This window comes from Pseudorasbora parva, chromosome 13 (assembly GCF_024679245.1).
Source record: "Pseudorasbora parva isolate DD20220531a chromosome 13, ASM2467924v1, whole genome shotgun sequence".
Lineage (NCBI taxonomy): Eukaryota > Metazoa > Chordata > Actinopteri > Cypriniformes > Gobionidae > Pseudorasbora > Pseudorasbora parva.
Genome location: NC_090184.1, coordinates 37,659,162 through 37,676,344, shown reverse-complemented (window position 1 = coordinate 37,676,344; position 17,183 = coordinate 37,659,162). Strand labels below are relative to the sequence as shown.

The 17,183-nt window shown below is 36.0% G+C and overlaps 1 protein-coding gene across 1 annotated transcript; it reads left to right on the top strand.

Moving 5' to 3' along the window:
• Positions 1-6,684: 6,684 nt before the first annotated feature.
• fxn (frataxin) lies at positions 6,685-15,134 on the top strand. Its single transcript, XM_067414293.1, has 6 exons — positions 6,685-7,253; positions 7,631-7,711; positions 9,571-9,647; positions 10,434-10,554; positions 13,727-13,824; positions 14,062-15,134. The coding sequence occupies exons 1-6, from the start codon at positions 7,083-7,085 to the stop codon at positions 14,198-14,200; spliced, it is 687 nt and encodes a 228-aa protein (XP_067270394.1). The 5' UTR covers positions 6,685-7,082; the 3' UTR covers positions 14,201-15,134.
• Positions 15,135-17,183: the final 2,049 nt, after the last annotated feature.

Sequence of the window (17,183 nt, the reverse complement as noted above, 5' to 3'; positions counted from 1 at the left end):
CGGCAGCGAGTCTCCGCCTCCTTCTGCACTTCAGAGAAACATCTTTCATTCCCATAATGCCACCACGTTCAATGTGAGCAGTCAATGCCACCTACTGGCTTGAGATGGTCATATTCTAGTATATTTTAATATCAATAATTTTTTTTTTTTGAGTGCTAATACTATCATTCTTAAGTGTTGTTCGGTATTTTGTTTCTGTTCTTGTATTCTGTTGCTACCCTGTTTATGTAATGACCTTCTTTTGTCTATGTATTATTTTTTTATACTACTATATTATTGCATGCATTATTCAATTGTTTTGACTCTTTTGTTGCATGTATCTGATAAAGCATAAAGGCTCTGTAGCCTATAAATTAAACATCGGTAACACTTAACAATAAGGTTCATTAGTTAACATTAGTTAACATGAACTAATAATGCACAGCACTTATAAAGTATGTATTAACATTTGTTTATGTTAATTTCAAAATGTTCTAATACCTAATTAAAATCTTGTTAACATTATTTAATGTACTGTGAGTTAAACAAACCATTAACAGCTGTAGTTTTATTAACTAATGTTAACAAAGATGAACAAATACAATAACAAATGTAGCCTATTTCTCATGGTTAGTTCGAGTTAATGAAACTGTAAAGTGTTACATAATAATAATAATAATAATAATAATAATAATAATAATTATTATTATTATTATTATTATTATTATTATTATTATTATTATTACTTTCTAATTATTTTCTGTAAAAAAAAAAACTAAAAAAACATTTAAAAAAAAGAGATTTGCAGTTTTTCTCAATTGCTTTGGCACATTTTTTTTAACCAGTCCAGAGTTATTTATTATATTAGTATTAGTATATTAGTTATTCTTTAAACTGTAAGCTCAATTGTCACAACTGTTTGCTGGAACATCAGACAGACTCGACTGTCTGCAAAATGTTACCCGAAACGTTTAATTCATGCTTCAGTTATTGTAAATAAATTAGCATAGCCCCACAATAAAAAGGTTTTTTGTCATTGTGAGAGCCACACTGGTCAAAATGTTTGGATGTTTTTTTCCCCCCATGGAAACATTTGTTTGTCATGTTTTTTCTGCTTCTTTTTCTGCTATACCAGAATGTCAGTTTTGTATCACACTGAGCATTTTACAGTTTTTTTCTGTAATTTTCGAATGAGACTCGTTTCTTGTTCACATCAGATTATAATTTCTTATTGATTTAAGTAAATTGCTTCTTTTTTTTAGCATGTGTGCAAATGAGTATGTATCTGTCTTACACAATGACTAAATGCACATGACTTGTTGATCAAAACTGATGAGTTGATTTTCAGTGAAAACGTCAAACTCTTCACTTTCATCGTGTGAGCCATCAAATTCGAGATAATCCATTCAGTGATCAAAATCCGACATGTTATATTCCAGAAATTTTTAATCAGCATTAAACATGGATGAACATCACACAGCAGCTACATCACTTATTTGTACAGATTTGTACTTATTTATATGTATACAGTAGCCTAGGCCCTTTACATTTATTTTTTATTGCATGTAAGCTAACATTCTTGTCATGAAAGAGCAATAAAAGATGTGTAAGGTGTGTTTGAGAAAAACATAATATGTGTAAAAATGAACAAACAACTGTGAATTTTAAGCTTATTTCTTGAAAAAAAAAGTAGGCTACTATATAAAGAAAAATGTTAATTTTCTTTCTGCTTAGGCCTAATATATTACTGAATCTTTTTCCAGTCAATGTTTGGCTGAATCTGTATTTGCAGTTTTAAAAAAAGTGTGGGCCACAAGAGCATTCAGCTATAGTCAAAACTGACATTATTATAGAATAGAATATAATACAAAAATAAAAAATAAAAATAAAAAATAAAACATTTTATAAACATTTTGACCAGTGTTGCTCACACGATGACAAAAACACTTTTATTTTGGTGGCGTTGGTTAATTTACTGAAACAATGCGTGCGTCTCAATCAGTTCCCTAGTTTAGTAGTCAGGGCACTGATTAAGACATAAGTCAATGGGCTGACTGATCAGTGCCCTGACTACTGAACTAGGGAGCTGATTGAGACGCACCCAATAACTTGCTCTTGAACACTTGAAGCATGAATTAAATGTTGTGGTGGAGTAACATTTTACAGACATAGTTCTGATGTTCCAGCAAACAGTTGTGGAAATTACACTTACAGTTTAGAGAATGTGCCAAAGCGAGTGAAAAACAATAATAAGAAGAACGAAACTCTTCCTGAATAAAACCATAGATATCCATAATAAAGGCCTTTATTATGGATAACTATGAATAAAACAGACTTTTAATTTTTCGGGACCTGTATTTTGAAATGTAACGAGGACTGTCAAAGAGGAGTGGCAAAAGGAATGGGATGGAGAAAAAACAGACAGGCACTAATCTTGTAAACCAGGGGTGGCAAACTCCGATCCTGGAGAGTTCAGTTCCAACCCTGAAAAAAACTCAGCTTTCTATTAAACCTTCAGCCCTTGATTAGCTTGCTCAGGTGTGTTTGATAAGGGTCGAAGGCGCTAAACTCTGCAGGATTGAGGCTCTCTAGTACCCCTTTTCCACCAGAATGAACCGGGTGCTAGTTCGGAGCCAGTGATAGTGTCAGTTCTAAGTTGGTTCGACTTGAGAGCCTTCTAAGAACCGTTTTCTTTTCCACATGCTAAGAGCCACAACAGAGCCAGGTCTTACGTCATACCAGAGTCCTGCACGGGTCCATCCCAGACCCGTTAATGTTTGCCCGTTACCCGATCCCTGCCCGCAATAAATGACACACGCTAAAATCAATTAAATTAAAATGCTTTATTTTTTTTAATATTGCACTTCTCTCAACATCAACAGCATCATGAATGGGCTAATGAAACAGGCTAAAGTGCCTTTATAGACTCGTTGTCAACAATTTTATATACTTCACTCACCAACTTTACTTTTACTTCATCCATTGCTTATCCTGCAACGCTCGCTCCATCTGGGCTACGAGTGGCATCAACAAAAGTCACAGTGGTGGTGACGTGATGGATCAAATGGCAAATAGTTGTTGCGTGTATGTGTAATGGTAAATTGGACATAGAAATTGTAATACAGTATGTTTGGGGGGGAAGAAGGACGACCGGATCGTTTTGATCGTTTTTCGAGAACCGGCGAACATTTAAAAGACTTAACCAAACAAAGCGAAAGTAACGCGGCCCCTCACGGACATCTGCCACGCACACACATAATAAAACAAACACAACTCAACGTCAAACCCAGGTCTGGTGATCTCTCGTCCTTATATGCCGCCGAGCTCCCTCGTGAGAGGATTTGAGACCGGTGTGGCTCACAGGTGACACTCATTCGCCATCACGCCCCGGTCTCGCTCGCTCCTCCGCCTTGCCACAGCACAGAAAAATATTGCACATATTTTTCATCCGCGCTTCTACCCGCTCGCACGGAATTAATTATCCGCCCACACCCCGCCCGTGTATTTTATAATTTATGTCACAATCCACCTGTTTTAGCCACTTTTATGCCCGCGGGTACCCGACCCGTTGCAGGACTCTACCAGGGTTGCCAACTTTTAAGTTCAGGTTGGAGTGAGATTTTTTGGGGGCCGGGGGGGGGGGTAATGCTTTTGATCTTGATTCAGTATCAGTTAATATCTAGTATATATACTGTACATAATAATATGTTTGTTTTGGCACTAGTTTAAAGATTTCTTGGGTCAAATTATATGTGCCATTCCTTAATATTCACTTGTGACTGCTTATATAAGTATCATTATTCATTAAAAAGATTAGGATGCAAGTTATTTAAGTTTTGAAATTTCACATTTAAAGAAATCTAGTGTTTGATCATCATATCTAAATATTTATTAGAATGCAAAGACTGCAATATATTTTTGAGCAACTAGATTAGATACATGTATTTATTAAAGAGCCATAAGGCACCTAATGGCATTACAAATAAACATTAATATTTTTTAGCCACAAAATGACTCTAATTTGCCTCTTTGAATTGGAATTCTCCATTTTAATATTAATTACTACACTAATTGTAATATACATTTTAGAAGAAATACAAATATTAGAAGAAAAATATTTTAAGTGGTCATTTATTGAAAATAATTGTTGCACAAATAGTATTTAAGACCTCCTCAAAATATTCAATAAATATAATTTAATGAGTATGAGTGTGACCTATTAGTAAGGAATACCTGAGGGCTAAATACAAGAATAACATTAAAGGGGGGGTGAAATGCTGTTTCATGCATACTGATCTTTTTACACTGTTAAAGACTTGGAATCCCATACTAAACATAGACAAAGTTTCAAAAGTTAAGGTGGACGTTTGATGGGAGTATTTCTTTGTCAAAAATACTACTTCCGGTTAGTCATAAGTTTCGGCAAGTTTTTTGAGATCATGCGTCCCCATTGACGTTAGTGGGGGCGGAATTTCCTTGTATGGGCCTTACGGACAATTCTACCGGAAGCGCGTGAGAGAGAGCGATGGAGAGAGCGAAAGCAACAGCCTACGCCCATCAAAGCGCTGGCTTGTAGGATGCTAAACAGGTGATATAACCAGTAGCTACTGACTTACCCACTGATAGGCCGGCGGTCGATCTGTATTAGCACTTTCCTCACGCGACGGGCGAATCACTTTCCTCACAGAGCGACTCACTTTCCTCACGCGGCAGGCGAATCACTTTCCTCACTGAGCGAATCACTTTCCTCACCGAGCGACTCACTTTCCTCACAGAGCGACTCACTTTCCTCACGCGACGGGCGAATCACTTTCCTCACAGAGCGACTCACTTTCCTCACGCGGCAGGCGAATCACTTTCCTCACTGAGCGAATCACTTTCCTCACCGAGCGACTCACTTTCCTCACAGAGCGACTCACTTTCCTCACGCGGCAGGCGAATCACTTTCCTCACTGAGCGAATCACTTTCCTCACAGAGCGACTCACTTTCCTCACGCGGCGGGCGAATCACTTTCCTCACTGAGCGAATCACTTTCCTCACGCGGCGGGCGAATCACTTTCCTCACTGAGCGAATCACTTTCCTCACAGAGCGAATCACTTTCCTCACAGAGCGACTCACTTTCCTCACGCGGCGGGCGAATCACTTTCCTCACTGAGCGAATCACTTTCCTCACAGAGCGAATCACTTTCCTCACGCGGCGGGCGAATCACTTTCCTCACTGAGCGAATCACTTTCCTCACAGAGCGAATCACTTTCCTCACAGAGCGACTCACTTTCCTCACTGCGCGCTGCTGCACACGTCATTATTTAGCTCCGCTCACACGACACGCCCCCACCCGCTCGGCTTTTTTCGGAAAGACTCGGAACAGCGCATCTTTCTTATATAATTATAAAAAAAATAAAGACTTTTCGGAGATATGCAGGATGCAATGCTACTCTATAGGTACTCAAGATTGAAATGACACTGACTGAAACTGAGTGTTTCACCCCCCCTTTAATGTTAACAATGTTGCATCTCTATCACTCTCCATAATAAAACGATCCTGTAAATATGGCTGACTTAATAATCAATAAACACTAAGCTGTACTGTTTACCAAAACTTGCAGCAAACATCTATATGGTGAAACTGTTGTGTATCCGCTTAAGCCATTTAAACTCATTGGCACAGCGCTAGAAGTATTGAGCGCTCATGGGCCACGTGACCAGCGCGCACCGCAGGGAGACGAGAGCATGCAACTCCGCTTTTCAACGCCTCTGGCTTTAACATTATGCCACATTAGCGCCAAAACGCTATTTATTGTTTGAATTTCATTAAAACACATTTAAAAAAATTAAAGCTTATAGCTTTGTTTAATATCAAAAGCAGGTTTGGCAATTTGGCGTGAGATTGAGTTGGGCGGAGTGAGAGCGTGAGACAGAGCCTGAAAGCGTGAGAATCACGCCAGATGCGTGAGAGTTGGCAACCCTGCTCTACTGCTAGCGAGGCAGCGGGAAACACACACACACATACACACACACACACAATTTCCAGGCGTGTTCTATCTAATGCATTGACGCTGCGCAGACCAACCCACATATGATATCCAAATACTGCGCGAGCGATTCAAAAGCATAAGGGGTCGTTGGCGCTCGCTCTACTTTGATGTTATACGCAATCAGTCTGCACAGCGCGCGCCGATGCATCTCGAACAAGCCTTCCCTCAGTGGCTCATGGCTTTATGATCCTACATCAGCATTAAAACGCCGCAAATCCAACGCATTTGTGCAGCTCTCCATGATTTGTATAGACGGAGATTACAATCCAGCAGCTGTTAGCTTGATTAGCTGCTATTGAAAAAATGGCGGTCACAGGTTTGTGTTCATCTTGTTGATCACGGTAACGCCGCCCCCAGCCGGTGACGCAAGCGGTTCTTACTTCTAGCCCAGCAATGTTTTGGTGTTACTTAAGAACCACTTTTCCTGGCTCGGAGCTGGTGCTTTGGCTGTGGAAACACAAAGAACCGATTTGAAACTAGGCTCTGGCTCCGATTTAGCACCAGCACTGCCTTGGTGGAAAAGGGGTATAGGACCGGAGTTCGCCACCCCTGTTGTAAAACGTCAGTTGTAAATAATGGTGGTTTTGTAAACTCTAGTCGCATGGTGAACTAGCCAGAATGAGACTTGGGGTGCGTCTCAATCAGCTCCCTAGTTCAGTAGTCAGGGCACTGATCAGGGAGTCAGCCCATTGAATTAATTACGTCCTGATCAGTGCCCTGACTACTGAACTAGGGAGCTGATTGAGACGCAGGGTTAGTCATTGCTGTCTTGCAGCTTGCTTGTTTAGAGGCAAACATCCTAGTGGGCTTTGTGAGTGTGGAAATCCCGGAGCTAGCTGATCTAGACATAGCTGTATTACTCATATAAGTCATGATTTTTTCATGTTTAAAGCAAGTTGGAAAAGCCGTGCTCTCTTTTCTTCGCCGAAAGCTTCAGTAAATGAGAGGGAGACTGCAGGAGGCTTGGTCTGGAAGAATCTGACGACAGCTGGATAACTGTGGAGGGCAGCATTGCGCCTTATAGCGTATAGCCTGCCGGAAATAATTAGAAGAAGAAGAAGACATATGTCAAAGCGGGCATTTGCAATCCAGTGCCTAGCAGATACTTGCATCCTCTTTGAAGCTATGTCAAGGTTAACTATTAAGTGTCGCTGTCTGTATCTACTGAACTTGAGCTCCAGATGGAAAAACCACAAACAAACACCCAGACTGTCAACAATGAGCAGTGGATTTGATGTGAGTTCCGGCTTGTTAGCATGACTGACTGAATTGGCGATGTGTATGTGCCATTGCATGTTATGAAAAGTATTTCTCGTATATTGTAGTGCCTTATTTGTCGTAAATGTCTCCTAATGTTTATTATTATAGAGAGACCAATCTATTGTGAAAGGACGTAACACAGTCTAGCATTATTTCATTTAGGCTCTTTGAAATATTTAACAATGAAACTTTGCCTGTAGTTCAGTAGTCTAATTGCTTGATTCTGTTCATTCATTCAGTGCTGAAATGTTGTCCAATTTTGATTATGTCAATTGTAAAAAGTGTTTCTGCTTTATTCGTCAGGAAATAATGTATTTAAATATTTGTTTTGTTTGTGACCCATTTGATTTTAGTCAATATTTGGTGGCAAATTTAGGAGTATTTCTTCAGCAAAGACAGTGACAAGGACCAATGTATGGAGAGGACATGCACAGGTAATGGCCAAAGTCTCTTTTGTGACAAAATTAAAATCTACTTTTCTAAATCAAGTCTAAAAATGTATTAGGGTTTCAAGGCACAATTTGTAAAGATATTTTTGGATTAAAATCAAAAAACACTAGAACAATGCTATATATTTTGTTGACTTGTGTACTTACATTGTCCCAAATTTTTAAATCCAGGGAATTAAGCAATTTTAACCTGGTCACGGACACGGTGTCTGTGCGCTGCCTAGTGACATCATACCTGTGTTACCCTCAATTTACGGTTTTATTTTGTAGAAACAATGGAAATGCCAAAGATGCTTTAACATATTATATGTTTTATTAGACAAGGGAACAAGTGTTTGGAGACATTTATAGACAGAAAACTAATTATTGTACAGTAATACAGCATTTTCTTCATCATACAATATGTTTTCAGATTAATTGCATGCCATTTAGCCCCACAAGTCACCCAACATTTATTGATATGATAATCTAATATAGATTTAGCTTACTGCAGTGTGCAACAAGTGTCTTATAGCAGCCGCGGAGCAAACGCACAAGGTAATGTTATAACATCATATTAAGCACACCCAAATGTATCTACTATGATAAAACAGTGCTGTGTTACCCCACATACGCTTGACCGGAAGAAACGGAAGTGGCGTCTGGCATTATAGAGAAACGAGCGTGACACATAACTCGACAGCAGTGGAACTTTTATAATGTAAAAGTAGATTTGCTAGTCTATAATGACTCTAGTCATTAGCAATCGGTCCTGCTCTGCTTCATGCTACACTAACATCTCAATCTCATTTATTTATAAAGCACTTTAAAAATAACAAAGTTAGCCAAAGTGCTGTACATTGGCAATACACAAAATAATTTACATAAAACACATTAAAACTATTCAAGGTAACCATATCAAAAATTAAATTTAATAACCAGATGTTTAACGCAATAAAAGGGCAGTCACAATAAAAGTCAACTCAAACTGTGTTAAAGGCCAAAGAAAAATAATTTTTGTTAAAAAATGTTTTAAGAAGAGATTTAAAAACTACAAGTGAGTCAGCCCGCTTGATATGAAGTGGCAACTCATTCCATAATTTGGGGCCAGCGACTGAAAAAGCACGGTCACCCCTTCGCTTTCTCTTTGTTTTAGGGACAATGAGCATAGATTGATTTGCCGATCTAAGGGAGCGGGACGGTGCATGAGGCTGAAGAAGGTCAGACAGATACCGTTGAGCGAGACCATTCAGGCTCTTAAAAACAAATAAAAGAATTTTAAAATCAACACGAAAACGCACAGGTAGCCAATGCAGAGAAGCCAAAACGGGGGTAACATGTTCGTATCTTCGGGACCCAGTTAACAGACGAGCTGCAGCATTTTGCACTAACTGCAGGCGAGACAGTGAAGACTGACTAATCCCTGCATAAAGTGCATTACAGTAATCTAGTCGTGATGTAACAAAGGCATGAATCAATATCTCAAAGTTTTGCTTGGAAAGGACAGACTTTACCTTAGCTAACTGCCTCAACTGAAAGAAGCTGGTTTTGACGACTGCTTTAATTTGTGTGTCCATATTTAAATCCTGATCCATCTTCACTCCTAAATTCGTTACTATCGGTTTTATAACATGAATAATATCCATGAACATGATTGCTTGTTATGAGTCTTGTCCCGTTTCTTTTCTACCTGCTGTGTGAGGTAAAGATGACATCTCCCATGAATCCGTGCTCCATCTCGGTGTGATCAAGCTACACCTTTGTTTTGAATAGGCAACCTCTAGTGGTGAAAAACTACATAGTGTGCCATTAAAGTAACTGCTGTTGTATCCATCCATATTGTCTGATATTGAAATATTTTTTAGTGGTTTGATGGGAGTCTGAAGAGAAGAGAACTTCACTCAAGTGCGCCACTTGGAGAACAAAACGCACCTCAGTTGAGGTAAATAGCTTTCACTGAAGTCTGAGTGAACAGTTTAATCTTGTAATAATCACTGACTCACAGAGCACAATATAACACAAAGATACTGCTGTTTATGATTTATCGTTGTGTTGGTGAAAGTTTTTTCATTGTAAGCTTGATATTCATAGAAATATAAAATATTTTTTTATTTTACTTGATGTAAAATAAAAATGTTATATTTTAGTGTGTAAAGTGTAAAATTGCTTTTAAAGCGTTATGCAGTTCACCATTTAGCCTCACATTCCCTGTCCTTATAAAATGTGTTTATATTGCTTGCATTTCAAATAATACACACCATTTACAGTTTATGATATATAGCTAAATGTATTTTTTGACACAGAAAACATTATACTTTTAATACAAGCTACTATTAAAAAAACACTTATTTTCCCTCATTGGTAACACTTTATCATGATGTTTCATTTGCTAATAGGAACTTTTAATGAACTGTTGAACTTCAACTATTTAATTTGTTAATTTGAACTTTTCATAGTTAACATGAACTAATAGTGGAAAATGCTTCTAGCCTTTATTAGTCTTGGTTAATGTTAATCTCACATTTACTAATACATTATTAGAACCAAAAGTTGCATCTAATGTATTGATCATTGTTTATATTTGGTATGCATTAACTATCGTTAACTAATGGGACCTTAATTTAAAGTGTTTCTTTCTCATATATTGTTTACACATTAGCAACACATGCACCAATATTTTCCAATGATGGGATACTACTTTTTTAACATAAGTAATTGTTTTTTATAGAGAACTAACAGAGACAGACTATGGAAGAATAGCAGATGAGACCCTGGATGCATTAGCAGATTATTTCGACGACCTCACAGATAAGAACTTCACTGGAATGGACTATGATGTTGTCTTTTCTGTAAGTACACACGCCCTTATTCTCACATCCTTACATGTTAAATGCATGCAGTGCTTTCTGCTTTTACATCTCAATCATATAAGAAGTCTGTTTTACCTACATGTCCAGCAGGGGTCAATGTTGGTCTGCAAACTCAAATGTAAACAAGAAACACTGTTTGCAATAGTTGCATCTGATTCTTGATTTCATTGGATCTTCAGTGAGAATAAAACATTTTTTTTTTTCAAAAGAACCATTAGCAACAAAAAAGCATACACCCATCTTATTTGTCTAACTTTTACATCCCCAGGCTTTTTGTGGAACATTCAAATTAAATTGTTGCTCTGTAAGGTGAAAAGTGGTCCTATAACTTGTATGATGTATCTTCTTTTATAGGAAAAGGGGTTTGCTTGAGTTTCGTTGTTGTTAAGTGCTCCTGCTTGACAACTGTTAAGAATTCACAGCCAAAAACAGCCTTTTGTACAGCAGCCATTGTTGGAGCACCATGCAGAGAAAATGCACATCGTGCAGGATTTATGAAGGCTACAAACACTCTGAGCTTTTAGTATGTTATTGTAAGACTAGACTAATGTACACACTAATGTAGACTAATAACTTTCAATCATTCCACACACACATGCATTATTAATATAAAAATGTGTGTGTATGTATGTGTGTTTATGTATGTATGTATGTGTGTGTGTGTGTGTGTGTGTGTGTGTGTGTGTGTGTGTGTGTGTGTGTGTGTGTGTGTGTATATATGTATACAGTGAGGAAAATAAATATTTGAACACCCTGCTATTTTCCAAGTTCTCCCACTTAGAAATTATGGAGGGCTCTGAAATTGTCATCGTAGGTGCATGTGTAGGTGAAGTGAATAACACTGATTATCTCCTCATCACGGCACCTGTTATATATTAAGGCATCAAGTGAACATTTTTTCCTCAAAGTTGATGTGTTAAAAGCGGAAAAAATGGGCAAGCGTAAGGATTTTAGCGAGTTTGACTAGGGCAGAAATGTGATGGCGAGGCGACTGGGTCAGAGCATCTCCAAAACTGCAGCTCTTGTGGGGTGTCCCGGTCTGCAGTGTTCAGTATCTATCAACAGTGGTGAACTGGCGAAAGGGTCAAGGGTCATTGATGCGCATGGGGAGCGAAGGCTGGCCCGTGTGGTCCGAACAAACAGTCGAGCTGCTGTTAATGCTGGTTCTGATAGAAAGGTGTCAGAATACACAGTGCATCGCAGTTTGTTGCGTATTGGGCTGCATAGCTGAAGACCAGTCAGGGTGACCATACTGAACTTTTTTGTCAGCAGAAGGGGGACCAACACGATTAGTAATAATGTTATGCCTGATTGGTGTATGTGTGTGTATACATGTGTGGGTGTGTATAATATTTTATATATATATATATATATATATATATATATATATATATATATATATATATATATATATATACACATACATACGTATAAATATATATATATATACATACATACATATATACAGTACAGGCCAAAAGTTTGGACATATTCCTATTTGTAAGGGTTTTTGAAAGAAGTTTCTTCTGCTCATCAAGCCTGCATTTATTTGATCAAAAATACAGATTTTTTTTTTTATATTGTGATATATTATTACAATTTAAAATATTTGGTTTTCAATTTATTATACTTTAAATTATCATTTATTTCTGTGATGCAAAACTGAATTTTCAGGATCGTTACTCCAGTCTTCAGTGTCACAAGATCCTTCAGAAATCATTCTAATATTCTGATTTATTATGAGTGTTGGAAACACTTCTGCTACCTAATATATTTGATGAATAAAAGGTTCAAAAGAACTGCATTTATTCAAAATAAAAACATACTTTCAAATAATATAAATCTCCTTTACTATCAATTTAACAAATCCTTGCTGAATAAAATTATTGATTTATTTCAAAAAAAGAAAGAAAGAAAATGACTGACCAGTAATGTATATTGTTGTTTCAAAAGATTTCTATTTTTAAAACATTTGATTCTTTTCTTTTCTTTTTTTTTTTTTTTTTTTTTTATTCATCAAAGTATTATTAAAAAGTATCACAGAATGATTTCTGAAGGATCATTTGACACTGAAGACTGGAGGAATGATCCTGAAAATTCAGTTTTGCATCACAAAAATAAATGATAATTTAAAATATAATAATTTTAAATAAGTTGAAATTAATAAATTGAATGAATTGAAATAAATGGACATTTTAAATAGTAATAATTTATCACAATATTATTATTATTTTTTCTGTATTTTTGATCAAATAAATATGTATGTATAAAATATAATATAATCTGTCTGAAACCCAGTGAATGATTAAGACCTTGTACTCGTTCCATTTAAGCATCTGGCGGGTGGCCAGCTGACCCTGCTGACAGATTGATTGGTCATTCACGCTCCTCGCTCTCCTCTAGCTGGATAAATGTCAGGCGGTGAGCTTCCTGTCAGCTTCTTGTTCTGAGCAGCTTGTTTTTACACCTCTCTATAGCCTCACATGTAGCTGGCAAATACTGAGTTGTATATAGTCGCCTCACAGTGCAGCCATCCCATTAAATGAGAATCAGAAAATTCCCTTTTTTTTACTGACTCTGTTTCTACAGTGGGTATGATATAATGACACCACTACACTTTAAATCAAACATCCGGACAGCTTCAAGCCAAGGTTTGGTTGACAAATTGAGCCAAGTTTGATCATATATATATATATATAAAGGTTGTTTCATATACATTGAATAATTTTGTTCCATCAATTTGTTCTTAAAGATTTCTGAACCAGTGGTGTTTTTGGCATCAGTTTTAATGTTACGTATAGTTTTTGATTTTAAATTGAGCATTTTCTTTTATGATTTAGGAAAATTATCTGTGAAAAAGTTAATGCATCCCTTGAATTTATTGATTTATTTATCTTAAATGTTGCCATTTGGACAGCGTTGATGGGTGAAAGTGATTATAATTAATTATATAATCCTTTTTTTTATATTTTACTTTTTGCGATTTTTAATTTTGATAAGTTTAACTGTTAAATATTAAAAAAAACAACAACAAAAAAACTCTTATCAACATATTCCAGGTTGTTCTCCCTGTCAACGCCACGGTTTCAATGTTAAAGTCACATACGGACGCTCTCATATGTTTACATGCGTGTGTTAAATGTCTTAACAGAATGGTGTGCTGACAGTGAAAGTTGGCTCTGACCACGGTACATACGTTATCAACAAACAGACACCCAACCGACAGATTTGGCTTTCCTCGCCGACAAGGTTAGACATTCATTGATGTTCACATTTAATGCTTAACTGTGTTTGTTTTATGTAAAAGAATAAGAAGCAGCTATTTTTTATAACATGTTTACCTTTCTAATTACTTAGTGTCAGTATTTTTTTTAATTATAAATTCTAATTCTTGAATTACTTAAAATATTTTAACAGTGTGGTATAAGAGCAAAAATGTAAAATTTTCAGCTTTTATCAGACATTTCTGAATGTTTCCTTTCTCAGTGGGCCGAAGCGCTACGATTGGACGGGGGAGCGATGGGTGTACGCTCATGATGGTGTGGCATTGCACAGCCTGCTCTCCAAAGAGTTGTCTATCATCTTCAAATCAAATATAGACCTGTCACATCTCATCCATTCATGATGAGAACAATTTGAAAAACGGACACCGTTGTTGATCTTTTCCCTCACCAGTTCTCTTGTGACTTTCGTGATCTTACTATATCGTAGCCAATGCTCAAAAAACCTATTAGGCTGCCTATTTCCCATATATCCCTATTATTTACAGACCTACACATCGGCCATAACAGCACAAAAAAAGTATAGAGCTCCGATAAACAGTATTTGTCTGCATTAAACCTGTATGCAATTTAAGCTTTAAATGCACTCAGAACAGCAGGAAGTGCACTCATAATCAAATCCCTGTAAATGAACCTGGTTAGATTAAAACTAGATTAAAGAGATCACATTTAATGGCTCTTAAACCAGCTGAATAAGACAAATGGGCATAGATTGTTTTTTGGAGGCTGTATTTGTCTGCAGCATTTTGCATGCCCTGGTTGAACTAAAGGCTGCTGGGTAGATGCAGGAAAAGAAGAGGATTATGACAGACAGATGGAGAAGTTCTTGCTGTAAAATCCCCCGGCCAGAGCCTTTATTCAAGAATTATCTGTGAATAACAGCATCGCTCTCCGATCATATTCCTGAGAGCTTTACCACCGCCCTCAGATGATTTAAAAATACCAGCCCAATTTAGCATCAATCCACCCGTCAGTTAAAGCGGTGTCATTAACTCTGGTGATACAACATAGTCGATCATTACTCCCCAGACGCCTCTTAACATAATAGCCCATATATCGCGACATTAACTCGATACGCTTTCCATGCAAATGTTGAAATGTGAGATGGATTGTTCTGTGATGAAATGTTTGATGTCTTTAATCGGGTTGCGTCCGATGAAACAGTGGCACCTCTCCTGCAGTGTTGAGGTCTGACATCTGATGTTTGTCTATTGATGCATATGTATATAAAATATGTTAATATGTTAAATAAATTAGATTGTTGTTTTGTTTTTATTTTATACACGTTATAGCTTTATTATTATTTTAGTATTAATTATTACTTATGATTTTGAATGATTATTATTAATACATGTTAAAAATCTTAATATGTAGTTGGTTTTTATTAAACCATTTTTAATATAGTATATCATATTTTCATTAAAAAGTTGTTGTTTTTTATAAGTATGAATTGATAATTATTATTATTTGAATGATTATTATTAATACATGTTAAAATATTAATACTTATTTGCTTTTTATTAAGTAATTAATTCTTTTGTTACAAGACAGCATCATTTCCATTTTTCTTGTTTAATTTAAATATTACATTTTTATAATGTTGTCATTACATTATTATTATTATTAGTAGTAGTAGTAGTAGTATTAACCATTATTATAATTTTAAATAATTTAGGTTATTATTAATACATGCTAAAATTATAATACTTAGTTGTTGTTTTTTTTCATTTATTTGCAAGACTGGTTTTCAGTAATTACATTTTTAGCATTATATTATTATTAATGATTATGTATATGTATATATATATATATATATATATATATATATATATATATATATATATATTATATTTATTTAATTTATTAAAATATGATTTCATCATTATATTGTAATTAAAATATAATTATTATAAAAAGTATTGTTTGATTATTAATTATGAATGATGGTGATTATTAATACATGTTAAAATAATAATGCTTAGGTGTTTTTTTATTTATTTATTTGTGCAAGACCTTGTTTTAGATCAATATCTTTAGAACGGTTTTCAGTCACAAGTTGAATTTTGGTAGGTTTGAGAATCGGAGGGAGTTTGCCTTGATATCTGCATGTGTTAAATGTAACCGATTTCTGTGTTGCACTTTGATATGAAGATTGGAGACCAATTACTTTGAGATAAGCATCTCATAATAATTGCACCAGCTGCTTTTAAATCTTTGTGAAAGCTGTAACTCTCTCTGTCTTTGAGCTAAAGTGTCCTTTAAGATGCCAGATTATTCCCAGTACTAATGGCACCTAATTATGATACGAGCAGCTATTGAGTCAGAGCTCACAGCTGATGATAAACACTTCGAGCATCTTTGCTCTCTTTGTCCAGACATGAATATGCAAATGTCTATTATAGAGCTCGACTCACAGGCCCAAAAATAGCATGAAGTTTCCATGGGAACATGGATTTATCACTGAACTCTGATGTCAATTGAGTCGTTTTGCTTCAAACAAGCGAAAGAAGTCTGAAAGATTTCCAGAGCTCATGGACGTTTTACTGTCATTTCAGCCTCGATGCTGGCCATCAAACCCTCGGCAGAGCGTTTCTCAGAAGGACGTCGTCTAATGTAAACATTAGAATAACATGAAAGCATGGGGCTAAAAATACAGTGTGACCTGGGAAAATTGACCCATGTCAAGCAACATTTAGATACATGCCCCAAAACACTTATCTGATGATGCAATCATGAATTTTTTTGCATTTGCTCTTTGAGGATTCGGTGTTCTAAAGAAGAAGAAAAAGGAACTAATCTTCAATTCAGGTGAGTCTTTTCTTTTCTTGATAATTCAGTCCGTCAACATCAATGCCATGAATGAAAAGGCCTGATGCACTTCAGATGACTCAACTGTGGGATGAGATCATGTGGGATGTTTGGAATTAATTCCACATCAAAAGATACTGCTTAATTAGAATTTGTTGGATGTTAATATGCACAAATTCTGTACATGTCATTCCTTTTTTGTTGCAACCCTTGGTTTTGCATAGTTATTAAAGGGATTTCGGTAACACTTTCGAATAATGGTCTTTAGTTAACACTAATGAATGTATTAACTAACATGAACTAACCATGAGCAGTACATGCGTTACCGTATTTGTTATTTGTTCTTAACTTTAGTTAATAAAAATACAGCTGTTCATGGTTTGTTAATTTTAGTTCATAGTGCATTAACTAATGTTAACAAGATTTTAATAATGTATTAGTAGATGTCGAAATTAACATTAACAAAGACAAATAAATGCTTTATAAGTGCAGTTCATTATTAGTTAATGTTAAATAATG